Genomic DNA, 14,507 nt, shown 5'->3' with positions numbered 1-14,507 from the left:
GACCCTCCATCTTCCATGGGCTGGGGGGGCAGGGCCAGGGGCTGCTCTTGCCCCCCCCACCCCAGGCAAGTGGAGGGGCCTGGGCTTCCTGCCCCGGCTCCAGCTTCAGGCTTGTCCGGGAGCGGGGCCTCGGGGAAGAGGAGGGGCAGGGGTGGGGCCATGGAGGGGGTGGGGTCTCATGGCCCCCCACTTTTAGGAAGAATCCCCCGTTTCCCAGTCCCCCACTGAAATGCAGTAGTACTTACATTGCAGTACAGTGGAACCTTGTTCATTCATGCTGATCACTGGATACTAGAGACTTTAGAAGTAAGAAAAGAAACCCAGTTACAGAGTAGTATGGATCCTACAGCCCAGCGTGCATTTTGTTCATTTATTAGACAAGAGCAGTTGACTTTTAGTTAGTTACGATAAGCCTTTGGTGTGTTCTAGTAAATATTCTGCATTCAGTTTTCAGAAAGTGCAGAAGCCTTAGGTAACACGAGACCTCCCTCCAGTCCTGTCACCTGTTGACTCCTGGCTGGGAAGAGGGAATTGTATAGGGGTGGGAGGAGCTAGCAAAGTGAAAACTCAGTGTTGTTTATTCAGACGTGGGACTGGCTGCCCCAGGGATGGGAATGTGGTCTGGAGCTTTTCATCTCTCCCTCTCTGCCCTGGGAATGTCCAAAGACAGCAGTGGCTGAGGAGCACAATTTCAAAAAGCAGCCTCTCCATCTGTGCTTGTAAAGCTCAGTATTTGCATATGCAAATCAGGTAATTAGATGTCTAACCATCCAATTCTCATGTGCAGGAGTGCAGGGGCACATCTAAAGCTGCACTGAGGCCCTTCTGAAAACTGGATGCTAACAGTCGCCCTCATCTGATGATTGTTTGGCAGCCCGTGCACAGTAAATTTGTGGGTCTCAGCCTAGTTTCAAGGGGACAGGTGTGCATGTATCACAAAAACCACCCTCATAATTGTCACCAATTGGCAGCCTCAGCAGAACAGAGAAGGAACAAGAGGGAACTCTTCTCTCATCCCTAGACTGGTTCCTTCAAGCAGGCGTTGGCACGTTCTGTCGCATCAGTAGCGGGCCAGGAACTCTACAGTTGAATAGGCAGTTTGAAGAACATAGAATCTGAATGCACATTGGCAAGAGCAGAATGTGTCATTGTCTGTGGTGGCTTGTTCTGGGGGTGAATACTGCGCTGGGTTTCGAGGGCTGTCCCCGCGACTCCTTTCCCTAGTAGGAAGTTGACTTTTAAAAAATCTGAATCCAAATCTCATTAGGTTCCATCAAGGCTGTGCAAACTGTGGACACGTCAGTCTCCGTTTCGCACCTTAGGTGACTGAAGACTTTGAGACACTGTAAACAGATCACGTGGCTGTTGTCAGACTCCCATTATAGCAATTGTACTGGGTAAAGCTGCAGGTTCACTGAGGATCCTTTTTTAAATCCTGAAATCTGGAAAGAAGGAGACAAACAAACTGTCATGGGACGTGCTTGGGAAGCACCTGTGCACTGAGTGCGTCTGCAGCATGTGGGCACAGGTCACCAGAGATCTCCCCAGGTTCGGTTCATAAAGAACAGGAACTCCTTGGCTCTCTTCAGTGGGGTGCTATCATTTCTGTAGCTTGTTCCTTGTTACCGCACGCCAGACATCCCAGCAGCCGTCTCCCTCTCACGGATACACACGCAAGCGTTGGCAGATACTGTAACTGGGATATGGAGCAGCACAGCACAAGGGGAGAATTTCAGGCAACGTGGTCACACCAGGCTCTTGGGAGAAGAAGCCACAGTGATTTCCTCGTTAGATATTGTCACCTTTCCTCCCCAGCCCATTAATTTAATCCTCTGGATGTAATCAGACTGACCTAAGGCTCTTCCTCCTCATTGCCCCACTCTAGCCTTCAGCTCTAGCTGGGCTTCAGCCACCCGCACCGCTGACTTCCCCCCGTTTCCGATCAGGGGTCGAAAGGAGAAGAAGAGTTCTGTTCTGTTCTGTTCCGGGAAAGGCCGAGGAAGACGGGATGCTGCAGCGATGGAGAGACAAGGAGAGCGAGCGAAGGACCATTCAGACCTCGCAGACACCCAGAAAAGGTTTTCTAGGGCAGGAGATGCTACACAATGGCCTAGGAGTGGAGACATAGTGGAGCTTGCACCTGCTTCATTCAGCTCAGCTCGCAAGGAACTCGAAACAAACAAGGTGATAGGTTCCATGCCTGACTTCTCGCCGTAGACTGGAGATCTTTTCCATACAGACCCAGAGTGATAAACAGTCTTCCTTCAGAGGGCTCTATACCGTCGCCTCTGAAAGGCGATGGGCACGTATCACCGCACCTTTACTAATGAATAGCTCCAGTGACTACATAGGGGGCTGCACCCGACCTGTCGCTGTGCCAAGCTCCCACTCTTGTCAGTGGGAGAGCTACCAGGGATCGAAGGAGTTCATGGACATTACTTTGTAACCACAGCCCAATCCACAGCGTGGGACAGACAGCCCGCATTAAATCAATGGCAAAGGCTGGTAATTCTGTCCATCTGCATCAGTGATATTTTATTCCTGCTGTGTTTGTAAAGCCAGTCATGATGGTGCCGGTAGTAAGGGAAGCACAGAGCCTTCTTGCCAGGCACTGGGTTGGTGAGCTGACAGTCTGAGTGCAGCAGTAGAGACTGTGCTTTGTTAACCGTATGTTAAACTCTGTCCTGGTAAATTGGCCCCATAGGTGTAGCCCTTCCCCTCTCTTCCCACTGCAGGCATCTTCTCTAGGCTCAGTCCTCACCTCCCATCTTTCCCTGCTATGGACAGACAGCCTGGGTACCAGCAGGCTGGCTAGCAGGAAGCATTGATGGTGTTAAGGATGCTCCATGTCTAAAGACTGTCTTAGCCACATCAGTGATGCATGTTCTCAGTAGATGCAAAGACCAATTGAGCTTGCAGGCCAGAAGGCCTGTGGTGCTGGCTTGCTCAGCAAGGTTGGAGCTTCTATCTGTGGTTTCACGGGGCAGTGCTGCTTATCACAGATCTCCTCATGTGTCTGTCTTAATTAGTATAATGACGGAGCTGTGTCCGGAGAGCAAACGGTGAGCGCCTCATGAGCACAGCACTGACTCCCCGTCTGGTTTGATCACATCACGGCTTGGAATCTCTTCTCTGTGTTTAATGAACGTTAAGCATTTTGTAAATGAAATCCAGGTGAGACACTCCAGGGCTGTTTAAAATGCAAGAGGAACAGTGGGTTCCCAGCTACAGACGAGCGCTCCTCCATCTCAGGAATGTCTAGAGGAGGGTGAGGGGAGACACTTTAAAGGACAAAGTCTGCACCACTGGTGGAAATCTTACAGGTGGGACCCACAGCTGTCACAGAGCTTCTGGCATTACCAGCACTGGGAGGCTGGGCTGGGTGTTCTCTGACAGGCCTCTAGAAAACGCACAGGCTTCCAGAGCTTTGGCTGCAAGATTATTTGTTTCAGGCTGCCTCTTCCCACAGCCCCATCTGCACATAAGAATGGACAGACTGGCTCAGACCAAAGGTCCATCTAGCCCAGTGTCCTGTCTGCCGACAGTGGCCAGTGCCAGGTGCCCCAGAGGAAATGAACAGAGCAGGCAGTCACCAAATGATCCATCCCCTGTCACCCATTCCCAGCTTCTGCACTATTCAGAACTAGAGATTTGGCTAAACTCCTCATGGTCATCCCAGAAGGTGAGCGTGACCTTCACGGTTGCATAGCAGGACACTCAGGAAACCGTGCCGTTACAGATGGGGCTTAGGGAAGACTGCGTCACCTTCCTGCACAGAGATGGAGCAGCGAAGATGGACAGGACGGAGTCCCTATCAGAGCTCACCAGTGCTGATCCTAGCCTAGCCAGTAGGGGTCACTGCATGTGTGATTTGGAGCACTCCCGTTTCGTGCCTCTCTGGATATGTCTACACGGGGATAAAAGACTGGCTGGCCTGGGTCAGCTGACTCAGGCTTGTGGGCTCAGGCTCCCGGGCTGAAAAATTGCTGTGTAGATGTTTGGGCTCTGGGGCACTGTGAGGGTGGAGGATCCCAGAACCTGGGCTCCACTCGAGCCCAGAGATCTACGCAGCAATTTTTAGTCCCACAGCCCGAGCCCTGAGAGTCCAAGTCAGCTGAGCCGGGCCACCCATGGCCAGTTTTTGTCTCCATGTAAACGTGCCCTCTGTGTCTAGCTCTGCTGCTAGTGTCTGAGCCAGTGAAGTGCTGAGCCCCTCCGGAGCGGTGCTGAGCTCTCTCCCGTCCCCTTTACGATTATTTGCATGGAGAGTGCTGAGGACCCCTTCGAAGACACATAGCCCTGTACTGGGTCAGGCTTCTAGGGAAGCAGGAGCTGCGTAGAAGCTGAGTCTGGTCTCAAGCCGATTGTGCACCAGTGTATCTCCACTGGCATCAGCGGAATTATTCCTGATACACCAGCATAACTGAGAGGAGACTTTGGTCCCAGGACTGAGAATTGAACGTAAGTCTCCCACACAGCAGCAGAGTCCAGATGGAGAGGCCACTGGCCTTTCCCTTAAGGAGCTGAATATCACAAGATAGCCTGGACTTTGGAGCCTGATTTTTAAAGCTGGCATCTGGTTTCCACTCCCAGTTTTGCCAGAGCATTGAACTGAGGGTTCAGTTTTGCAGTCACAAATAACAAGTGGAGCATTTAACTGCCATCATTTGAGCCTACATTGTGCCAGCAAAAGAGGAGGCAGGTTTTCTAGAGCAGACCCACAGCAAGGCAATGCTCTGCATCCCAAACCAACTCCGTCGTTCTGGGCAGAGGCTTTTGAGTGCTGCTGGCTTCCTAAGGCTCGGTCCTGTAACAGGAAAACTTGCTATTTTTAGCAATCCATCTCTGCATATATTTTTTTTAATTTCACTGGAGATGAGATGAGCAGCGGAAGCTGCTTATTGTCTGGGTAATGCATGATTATCTCCCCATCACCACACCTTCAGGAGTCGTTTTCTTGCTGTTATTCAAAGCCTTCTTTATGCAGGGGGTGTAACCGAGCATTTCGGTGCAGCCGGCATGGCCAACACTGGCTCTTTAGCATTTAAACAATATAGGTTTATTTTTATCTCTGGTTACATTTCCAGTCAATGTCTCTCGTCAGGCCGTGTGTGACCCCAGGCTGGCCTGTTTCCAGGCTGGATACCTTGTTCCCGGCAGTTGCTTTGCCGAGTTACCTGACTTGCACACAGACTGCTGCTGAACTTTCTGTCCCAGCAGAACTGCAGTGAGGAGAATGGCAGCCTGGCAGAGAACAGGCAACAAAGCACATTGAAATCTGGCTGAGACGCAAGTGCTGCCCTTACTGGCTCTTGAGATGGGGCTTGGAAGCCTTTTTGAAGACATCCACTTCTAAAGCACCTGGAAAATACCCTCAAGGCCTGTGTTTCTGTTGTAGCCTTCAACGGTTCCCCAAGTCCTTCCTGACACTCACCCTGCTTTTATCATTTATACATTCAGGGCTCCAAACTGGTGCCATTCAACTCAATAACAAAACTCCCATTCACTTAAACAGGATCCCAGGTAGGCCTGTTCTGAATTTGACCAGCTGTAGCTTGCTCTGTTTGGCTGCTTCCTTTTCCAGTATGATCACGAGTCTTTTCTGCTGTGCTCAGAGCTATGCAATGGCTTTCTTACCTCACACTGCCGTTGATCAGGCGTGGCCAGTGTGGGCTGAGAAGGAGAGTTGGAAAATCCTATGTATTAGCAGCAGGGCGGGTGCAAGGATGTTTTGTGCCCTAGGCAAAACTTTCACCTTGCTTCCCCCCCCCACCCCTCCGAGCCCTGTGGCAGCTCTCTGAGGCGCCTCCCCCGCGCAGCAGCTCTGCTCTGAGCGCCCGCTCCCCCCCGCAGCAGTTCCCCACGGCCCGAGGAGCCATGCGGCAGCTCCCCACCCCAGCTCACCTCTGCTCCGCCTCCTCCCCAAGCATGCCATCGCCGCTCCACTTCTCCCGCCTCCCAGGCTTGGGGTGCCTAAGCTTTTTGGCGCGGCAAGCCTGGGAGGCGGGAGAAGTGGAGCGGCGATGGCGTGCTTGGGGAGGAGGCGGAGCAGAGGTGAGCTGGGACGGGGAGTTCCCCTGCGTGTCGCCCCCCCCTTACTTGCTGCAGGCAGCCCTCCCCGCGCTCCCCACTCCAGGTCCCTCTGCCTAAATGCCGACGATGACTGGAGTGGCTGAAGATCCGGTCGCCGCAGTCACCGCTGAAGGACTTGAAATTCCACCCCCCAAATGCCAGCGCCCCAGGGAACCGCCTAGGTCACCTAACGGGTTGCACCGGCCCTGGTTAGCAGGAGAGGGGGTGGCGGATGTTTAGAGAAGCTGTCCTAGTGGATATTGACTAATAATGTCACTTTCTAATTGCTGAAATAAAAGGTTCACTGGCGGGAACAGAACATGCTACAATAGTCACAATACAAACACTTTGTGCTTCCCTGGAGCCTTTCATTCAAGGATCCCAAAGTGCTTCACAAGCATCCATGGCCTGGGCTCCCCTCACTCCCAGGAGGCTGGTATTATTATACCCACTTCACAGAAGAGGAAACGGAGTCAAAGTGGGCTGGATTAATCCCGGGTGTCACATCATTGATTTCAGTGGCTTCACACCAGGGGGGAATTTAGCCATGAGAGATTAGTTGTCTTGTCCAAGGTCGCACCTTCAGTCTGTGGCAGAGCTAGAGACAGATCCCCGATCTCCTGACTTCCAGCCTTGGACCTTGACCTCAGGAGCTTCCTTTGTCTCTCAAATGAGTTAAGATTATATATTTGTAATGATGGCAAAGATGCAGAATATATGAAAATAGCTGTTCCATATTCCAGTGTGTTCTGGGAACTTTATACTCTGCTTCCCATCCATCGTACAGGAGAAAGCCTTGATTGCATTTACTTGTCACAGGATTGAATCTGCTTTTCATGCAGGTTTCTCTCATATACGTCAGGGACTAGAAGGTCTTTGCAAGAAAGATGCTGTTTTACGCCAAATATGTGACTCACCAGTTGTGATTTGGACTGCGGTGGCCTGCACTGAATGTCAGGGTTTCCCCCTCTGCTGCAGCCTCTCCAGGGGGCCGCTGATTGAGATGCACAGGAATCAGAGCAGGAGTCGGTGGGGAGTGAGGGAGGGCGGGCCGACCAGGGGAAAGCATTGCGTGCAGACAAGTGTAGAGGGGCACAGTGGGGGGGATCGTGCTCCAACGTGGCGTTCACACTGGTTAGAAATACTCCTTTACCAGACAATACAATCCACGATGAGATGAGTAGTAAAATATGCCGCTGTTAAGGTAGATCAGATGTTCACCCCGCTGACCTCTAGTTTGGCTTCCTTGTTTGTGCTGTCAAATTGGCATGGCTAGGAACAGAACTACTCAATGTCACAGCCAGAATTACTGTATGAAACATCCTCTTGGTAACATCTGCCCTTCCCAACAAATACCCCTTCTGTGTCTGGCTGAGAGGTTATTCCAGCTCCACGGTTGCTCTTGACTGGGCCAGGCTGATTGAGTTCAGCCATGATGCATTGGATAGTTTTGTTCTGGGTTCTTCTCTTTGTTTGGATTTCTGCAAAATCCATGAACATTTACGTTAAAATCACAGCTTGGATCAACCTGGCTGCTTTCCTTTTCCTTTCCTGTGTAATTTATCCAGGATGGGTGGGAAGAAATTACCTGTTCTGGCAACTTTTTAATCCTTCCAGGCTTCTGCTCTTGGGTCTTATCAGGTTTGGGCCTACCATGTAGTTAGATTCATTCTCCTCTCCCTTTACAATCCCAGTGAAGGAGCAGATAGATATGGCTGATTCTTCCTTCAAGTGAAACTACTGTCTTAAACATGTGACTTGTTCTGAAGAACTGTTGTCCTCTGGACCTCACTTTGGGCTTGGATCAGGTCAGTACTGTTTCTGCACTCATCTCACTTTTCTAATGGTTGGGTCTGTTCAAAAGTGTTCATCGGGCAATGTGGCTGATGAATGGCAAGGTAATGTTTCTATTCTTATGTTCCCATTTGCATGAACAGCTTTCTAGGCATATTAGCCATGGGAAAAATACCATTGTGAGCCATGTTCTAATTGTAAATGATCATTCAGATTTGGGATGATTTACGAAGGATGTTTTCTAAGTGATTTTGGTGATTTAAGTTCCAGTATAATTCTTTAGAAATGAAAATGTGCTACATCTGCTTCTATTCACAAAGGCCAAAAAAAAATGCATCTCTCTTTGGACATCCAGACTAGACTATTAAATATAGGTTAAATTAAATATTCATAGCTATTAAAAAGTAATCAAAGCAGATGAATTCACCACTGCCAACGTGAAGATCTAATAGAAAATAGAAATCATAGAATCATAGAATCTCAGGGTTGGAAGGGACCTCAGAAGATCATCTAGTCCAATCCCCTGCTCAAAGCAGGACCAATCCCCAACTAAATCATCCCAGCCAGGGCTTTGTCAAGCCGGGTCTTAAAAACTTCTAAGGAAGGAGATTCCACCACCTCCCTAGGTAACCCATTCCAGTGCTTCACCACCCTCCTAGTAAAAAAGTTTTTCCTAATATCCAACCTAAACCTCCCCCACTGCAACTTGAGGCCATTACTCCTTGTTCTGTCATGTGCTACCACTGAGAACAGTCTAGATCCATCCTCTTTGGAACCCCCTTTCAAGTAGTTGAAGGCTGCTATCAAATCCCCCCTCATTCTTCTCTTCTGCAGACTAAACTATCCCAGTTCCCTCAGCCTCTCCTCATAAGTCATGTGCTCCAGCCCCCTAATCATTTTTGTTGCCCTCCGCTGGACTCTTTCCAATTTTTCCACATCCTTGTAATGTGGGGCCCAAAACTGGACACAGTACTCCAGATGAGGCCTCACCAATGTCGAATAGAGGGGATTGATCACGTCCCTTGATCTGCTGGCAATGCTCCTACTTATACAGGCCAAAATGCCGTTAGCCTTCTTGGCAACAAGGGCACACTGTCAACTCATATCCAGCTTCTCATCCACTGTAACCCCAAATAGAAATCAGCAAGAGCAGCATTTCAGAATAAAATTCATGGGGTCAGAAGGGAAGTGAATCTTAGGGTAACAGAGGGATAATTTATCTCCTAACACAACAGCATTGGTTTTCATGGTAAAACTCCCACTCCAAAAACACCTGTAAACAGTAGATCGTTCAGATTTTTGTCTCAGATCTGTACAGTGATCTCAGCACTGATAGTCTCCTCTCTTCAAGGGCCAGACACACACACCTTTGCCTTGGGAGAAAGGAAAAGATTCTAATAAGTAGGGGAAGCCATTTCCAGATGCATTTAGAGAACACGCTATGAGTCAGATAAGAAATGAGGCAAGAGAAATCAAGTGATCTCATTGGATAGTAAGTAGAGCTGGTTAATTTTTTTTTGAACAAAACTTTTTTTTCATTGAAATGGCCTTTTTTCAAAACCAATTGTTTTGCAAAAATTTATCCATTCTCAAATTTTTTTTTTGCATTTTTTGGTGATATATTTTCCTATATATTTTGTTTATCATTTATCTTTTCTTCCCTCCACTTTCTTTTTTCTTTCTGTTGTCGTCTTTTCTCTTTTTTCCAGTGATTTTTGATCATTGACATTTTCTTTCCAAAATGACTGGAACAAAAACAGGACAGAGGAAACATGAAAAGAATTAAAAACTGAAAAAATGAACAATATTGGGGAAAAGTGATTTCATTGTTTTGAACCCTGGGGAACAAAAACAATGTCTGCATTTTGAAACGGTTTTTGATTCAACTTTAATAGTCAGGGTTTGGTATGGTGGCATTAATAAAACACAGGTCACTGATCCAGACTCAAAACCAGACCTTGGTTCTATTTCAGGCTTGAATCCATTTGCAGTTAAGTGTTTCCAGAGATGCCAAGGGTTGGCTGTCCTTGAGAGAGAGATTTACAGCCCCAAGCGTGAGATTCAAGACCAGAGTGAGACTTTCCATGTGGTGTTTAAGGTCATTGCTTAAAACAAGGACTCTCATCTTTGGTCCTTGGCGACATCCAATAGACCAGGTTCTTAATCCAACCAGCACTTAATAGTTTGTTTTAAAATGTACATTGCTTAATATTGCGTATGAATAAGCCCCTTCATTTTCAATTTTAACCGTTTTTTACTGAAAAAATCCTGGGTTTTACAAAAAGTATTATTCTTTTTTTCCAATTTTCACCCTACTTTTGTATCATTCAAATATATAAAAAATAACTTTTCATTAGGAAAATACAATACGTTGTATGAGATCTGTGCATTACGATAATACATTAATGTGTGTGTGTATACAAAGCTGCCTGGTGAAGTAAGGCTCTGTATTAGTCTAGAAGATGCACACAATAAACGAACAGGCACGCACGCAAGCTCTGAAGTGCATGTGCATCTGAATGTATTGCTGAATCTCATCATCAGCATGGGCACATTTCGAGCTGCTGGCAGATAATGGTTTAAAGATCTGACACACTAAAATGGGAAGAAGACAAAAATCTGTATTAGAATATGTTTTAGAACACAAGGAAGTGTTCGAAAGTTTTTAAAAAAACAAAAACAGGAGAAAAGGATGAAGTTGAGTGTATGCACCGCAAATGGTGTGGCCCAATTATTAAATGTACATATTTATAGGCTAATAGTTCTAAGTCTACAACAGTAACCTGTTTATTGAAATTAGAGATGTGTTGGTTTCTTAAACTCAGAGGTGATATTGTGTTCTGAGGGTGCATCTATACTACCCGCCGGATTAGCGGGTAGCATTCGATGTATCGGGGATCGATTTATCGCGTCTCATCTGGACGCAATAAATCGATCCGCTAATCGACGCCTGTATTCCACCTCGGCAGGAGGAGTAAGCGGCATCGATGGGGGAGCCGTGCCAGTTGACTCACTGCCGTGAGGACAGCCAGATAAGTCGAACTAAGATACTTCGACTTCGCGTAACTGAAGTTGTGTATCTTAGTTCGACACCCCTCCTCCTCCCGTGCGCGAGTGTAGCCCAGGCCCTAAGTTCTGTTTTAGTTCTGCAGCAAACCACATTGGATTTCATTCATCAAAGCATTAATCTACTGAATACTCCCCCCCCCCACATCCTTCCATCCACCAAAATAAACCCCGATATTTACCCAGAAAAATTATTTTTTTTCCCACCAATTTTCACCTGTTTTTGTTGTTGTAATAATAAACACCGATAAATTCCCAGGAAAAATTAAATAAAATAAAGACCAAAAACGAAAGGCCCTACGTATGAAACATTTAAATGTCCCAAGTCACACTAATGTCTAGGGCACATGAGAATTCTCTATGCAATGCAAACCAGTGGCTGTTAAAAAAAACGATTATTTGCTGGTTGAAACAGAAAGCTGGATGGTTGGAGAACCCTGAGGACATGAATTTGTTTAGCGTGGTTTACGTTTTGAACTGTACTTTGCAGAACCTGCAAACTTTCGATCAAGTCCTGTTTGTTTTTTGGGCGAACTCATCTCTTTTTGACCATCACACACACAAATCCCCCGTGTAGCCTCCTCTTGCGCGCGTATAGAACGCGGGCCTGTAGTCTCCATGGTTACCACCGTACACAAGCTTGGAAAGTGGCTTGCCAAGCTCTAAGCCCCGTGCCTGAGGCCTCGGATGTATTGTTGTTTCTTGCAGCGGCAGAGTAACAATATTTTAAATCTTTCTATATTTACTCAAAATGAGTGAGAGAAGCTTAGGAATGTGTGTGTGTGAGTGAGTGAGTCTCACAGCCAGCCAGTCTGTGTTTTGGGAGGGGATTCCCCTTAAAGCAGACTGAGATGTGTGGGGAAAGGCTGCCTTCCCCACCGTGACTGCTTCTGCATTGTCCCTGGAACGCTCCAGAGCAGAAAGCTTGGTACTGAGGCGTTATGAGCAGGTCCCTGAGGGAGGCCAGGGGAGACTATGCCAGGCTAGAGGGATAGGAAATGGCCCCAGTATTGGGCTAGCTCTACGCAGCTACCAATGGCAGGCCAGTTTGTGATGTCTGAGATATTTGCTTATCGTGTGAGATAAGGGAGATGGAGACTGTGTCATAACCGAGCAGAGATGGAGACAGTGTCCGTCCCTCACTCCAGGCTCCTGCAGCAGCTGCAACCACCAGCAGATATTCTCTTGGTAAGTTTGCTTACCCAGTGGTTCAGCCCCTAGGAGCCAGGAGTGAGGCTAGAACTAGGGGATACCCAAAATGGGCCGGTATTTGAGGGATGGTGCAGGATAAGCAGCCTGGCGAGAAAGGGGCAAGATTTTGTACCCAGATATTTACAGGCTAGTGACAGTGACAGAGATTAATAGCTGAGTGGCCTGGGGTAATGGTAAAGTGAAATGTGCTAAAGACAGACAGCTCTAGATATGTGGTGTATCAGAGGGGAACACACAGTATCCTGAGTGGCCTTCAAATACTGTGGGAACTGGTGCACTAGGAACACCAGAGAGACACTAAGTAGATTCATTCCTAACTATTCCAGGTTTACAGGACTCTTCACTAGCCCGGACCATAGCCAACAATTCTGGGCTGTTCCATCCCCTTGCACACCTGACTGACTGACTGAGAAATGCACTGATGACCAGTGCGGTGGGTCAGAGTTCGGGGCCAGAGCCAGGGTCCCCACCCAGGCTAGAAGGCTCAGCTCTTTGGGGACGAGGCGGAAGGAGGGCTGTAGGCCATGCATCACTCTGGCCAGTTTACGAGTGGTATTGGTGAGCCCCACGGAGGGAATGGCTGGTTCACCTCAGCCAGAGGGAGAGGGGCTGGAAAGAGGCTGGGGAGTAAAGAGACAATGGAATGATCTTTGGACTTCCTGTGGGTAGCAGACGCTGGGCATGGGGACAGAGGGAGGAAGCCAGTTTAGATTCTCTGGATTTACAGTATCTTGCTGAGGGGGCCGTGTCTTTGTGATGTGTGGAAATCCACTCCGTAGCAGGAAGGGGCTCCTGAATCGCTGTCAGTGATTTAATCCGTGCTCTCAGCCCAGAGCTCGAGCCCCCCTTTGCTGCTGGACGGGGAGCACGTTCTCCCTCAGACATTCATTGAAAAGCACCCTGCGTGGGAGGCTTCGTCTCCCTGTGGGGCTGGGGGCTGGTGGGGAGGAACAGAGATTACTCCCATACCGAGTGGGGAACCGGCTTTGTCCACGTCATGTCCAAGCCAGCGCCGCGGAAATGTGCTTCCTTCGCTCTCATTGTGTGACAGGCTCATCAGCACCTGAGGGGCAAATCCTAAGTCATTAAAACCAGCAGCAGCGGTCGGTCCTTCTGCCGGAGAATTCATTGCCTAGTTTGACCAAATCTCATTGCCTCAGTCAGCAGCATTTGGACCTGCTGGGAATCTTGATTTCAACTAGCTGTGCTAAAAATACTGTTTCTAACTCTCATGCCAGGACTTGCTTCCTTGTTTCTTCAGCTCCTGATGGGTGTTGGTATGTCACTTGTACTTGTGTGTTACGCGATGAGAAATGTCGGTGTAAACATTTACTGCAATAATTTGTTGCAAGTGACTGTTTGAACTATTCATGGTTGCTGAAAAGTTGAATAACTTGGGCCACCGGTTATGGCAATAGCGGTGATGTGTATGTAGCACTTACAGTAGCAGTGTTCACACCTCGCCAGCAAAGGGTCTCTCAGCGGTTTAGTACTCGCTGAGACTGGGAAACTTGCCTAGAGAGTTTTAGTCTGCGAGTTAGTAACTTTAATACAATGTGAAGAAAAATACCTTCCTCCTTCCCCTCCCCTTTCTTTTTACGTTTCTGTTTCAGGGGAGACTCAGGGGTTCTCTTTCTGTTCTGTGTCTGTGCAGCGCTAGGTCCATGGCTGGCACGCCTAGGGGCTGTCATGATGCAAATAATCAATAATCATAGAGTCAGAGAAGTGTAGGGCTGGACAGGACCTCGAGAGGTCATCTAGTCCTGTCCCCTGCACTCAAGGCAGGACTATGTAATAACAGACCACTCCGAACAGGTGTTTGTCTGACACATTCTTAAAATATCTCCAATTACTGGGATTCCACAACCTCCCCAGGCAATTTGTTCCAGTGCTTAACCACCCTGACAGTTTGGAAATATTTCCTAATGTCCAACCTAAACGGTCCTTGCTGCAATTTAAGCCCATTGCTTCTTGTCCTGTCCTCAAAGGTTAAGGTGAACAAGTTTTCACCCTTCTCCTTGTGACACACTTTTATGTACTTGAAAACTGTTATCGTGTGTGCGTGTGTGTGTGTCCCCCGCCCCATCTCCTCTTCTCCAGATTAAACGTACAGGGCGTTATCCCAGTGGAACGTCCCATGTCGAGGAGCCCCTTGATGGCAGCGACATGGTTCGCAGAAATGTGGAGTGAGGCCACCCAGCTCGTTTGCACTGGTGATTCAGATCCAGGGTTTGAATCCGGCTCTCCGGGGTGAACAGCCTCAGCTTTAACTCACCCTCCACCCCAGCTTTGTTCCTCTTGGAGCATTGTGCAGCTGATTAGCCCGGAATTTAGTGGCTCTGGCCACTCACAGGGCTTGCGCT

The 14,507-nt window shown here is 48.3% G+C and overlaps 1 protein-coding gene across 4 annotated transcripts in view; it reads left to right on the top strand.

Annotated features, from left to right (window-relative positions):
* OSBP2 (oxysterol binding protein 2) overlaps positions 1-14,507 on the top strand; it is a 376,231-nt gene that overhangs the window by 201,405 nt on the left and 160,319 nt on the right. The window contains exon 1 of one of the 4 annotated variants that reach the window (XM_044989857.1): positions 11,556-11,647. The exons of the other annotated variants lie outside the window; for them this stretch is intronic. Within the exon in view, the coding sequence (XP_044845792.1) occupies positions 11,620-11,647 (28 nt within the window). The 5' untranslated portion in view covers positions 11,556-11,619. Of the gene's footprint in view, positions 1-11,555; positions 11,648-14,507 lie in introns of those variants that run through there. 4 annotated transcript variants of the gene reach the window in all.

Source organism: Mauremys mutica, chromosome 16, assembly GCF_020497125.1.
Source record: "Mauremys mutica isolate MM-2020 ecotype Southern chromosome 16, ASM2049712v1, whole genome shotgun sequence".
NCBI classification, from domain to species: Eukaryota; Metazoa; Chordata; order Testudines; family Geoemydidae; genus Mauremys; species Mauremys mutica.
The sequence above is the reverse complement of the archived record's forward strand: the minus strand, read 5'-3'. Positions and strand labels throughout refer to the sequence as shown.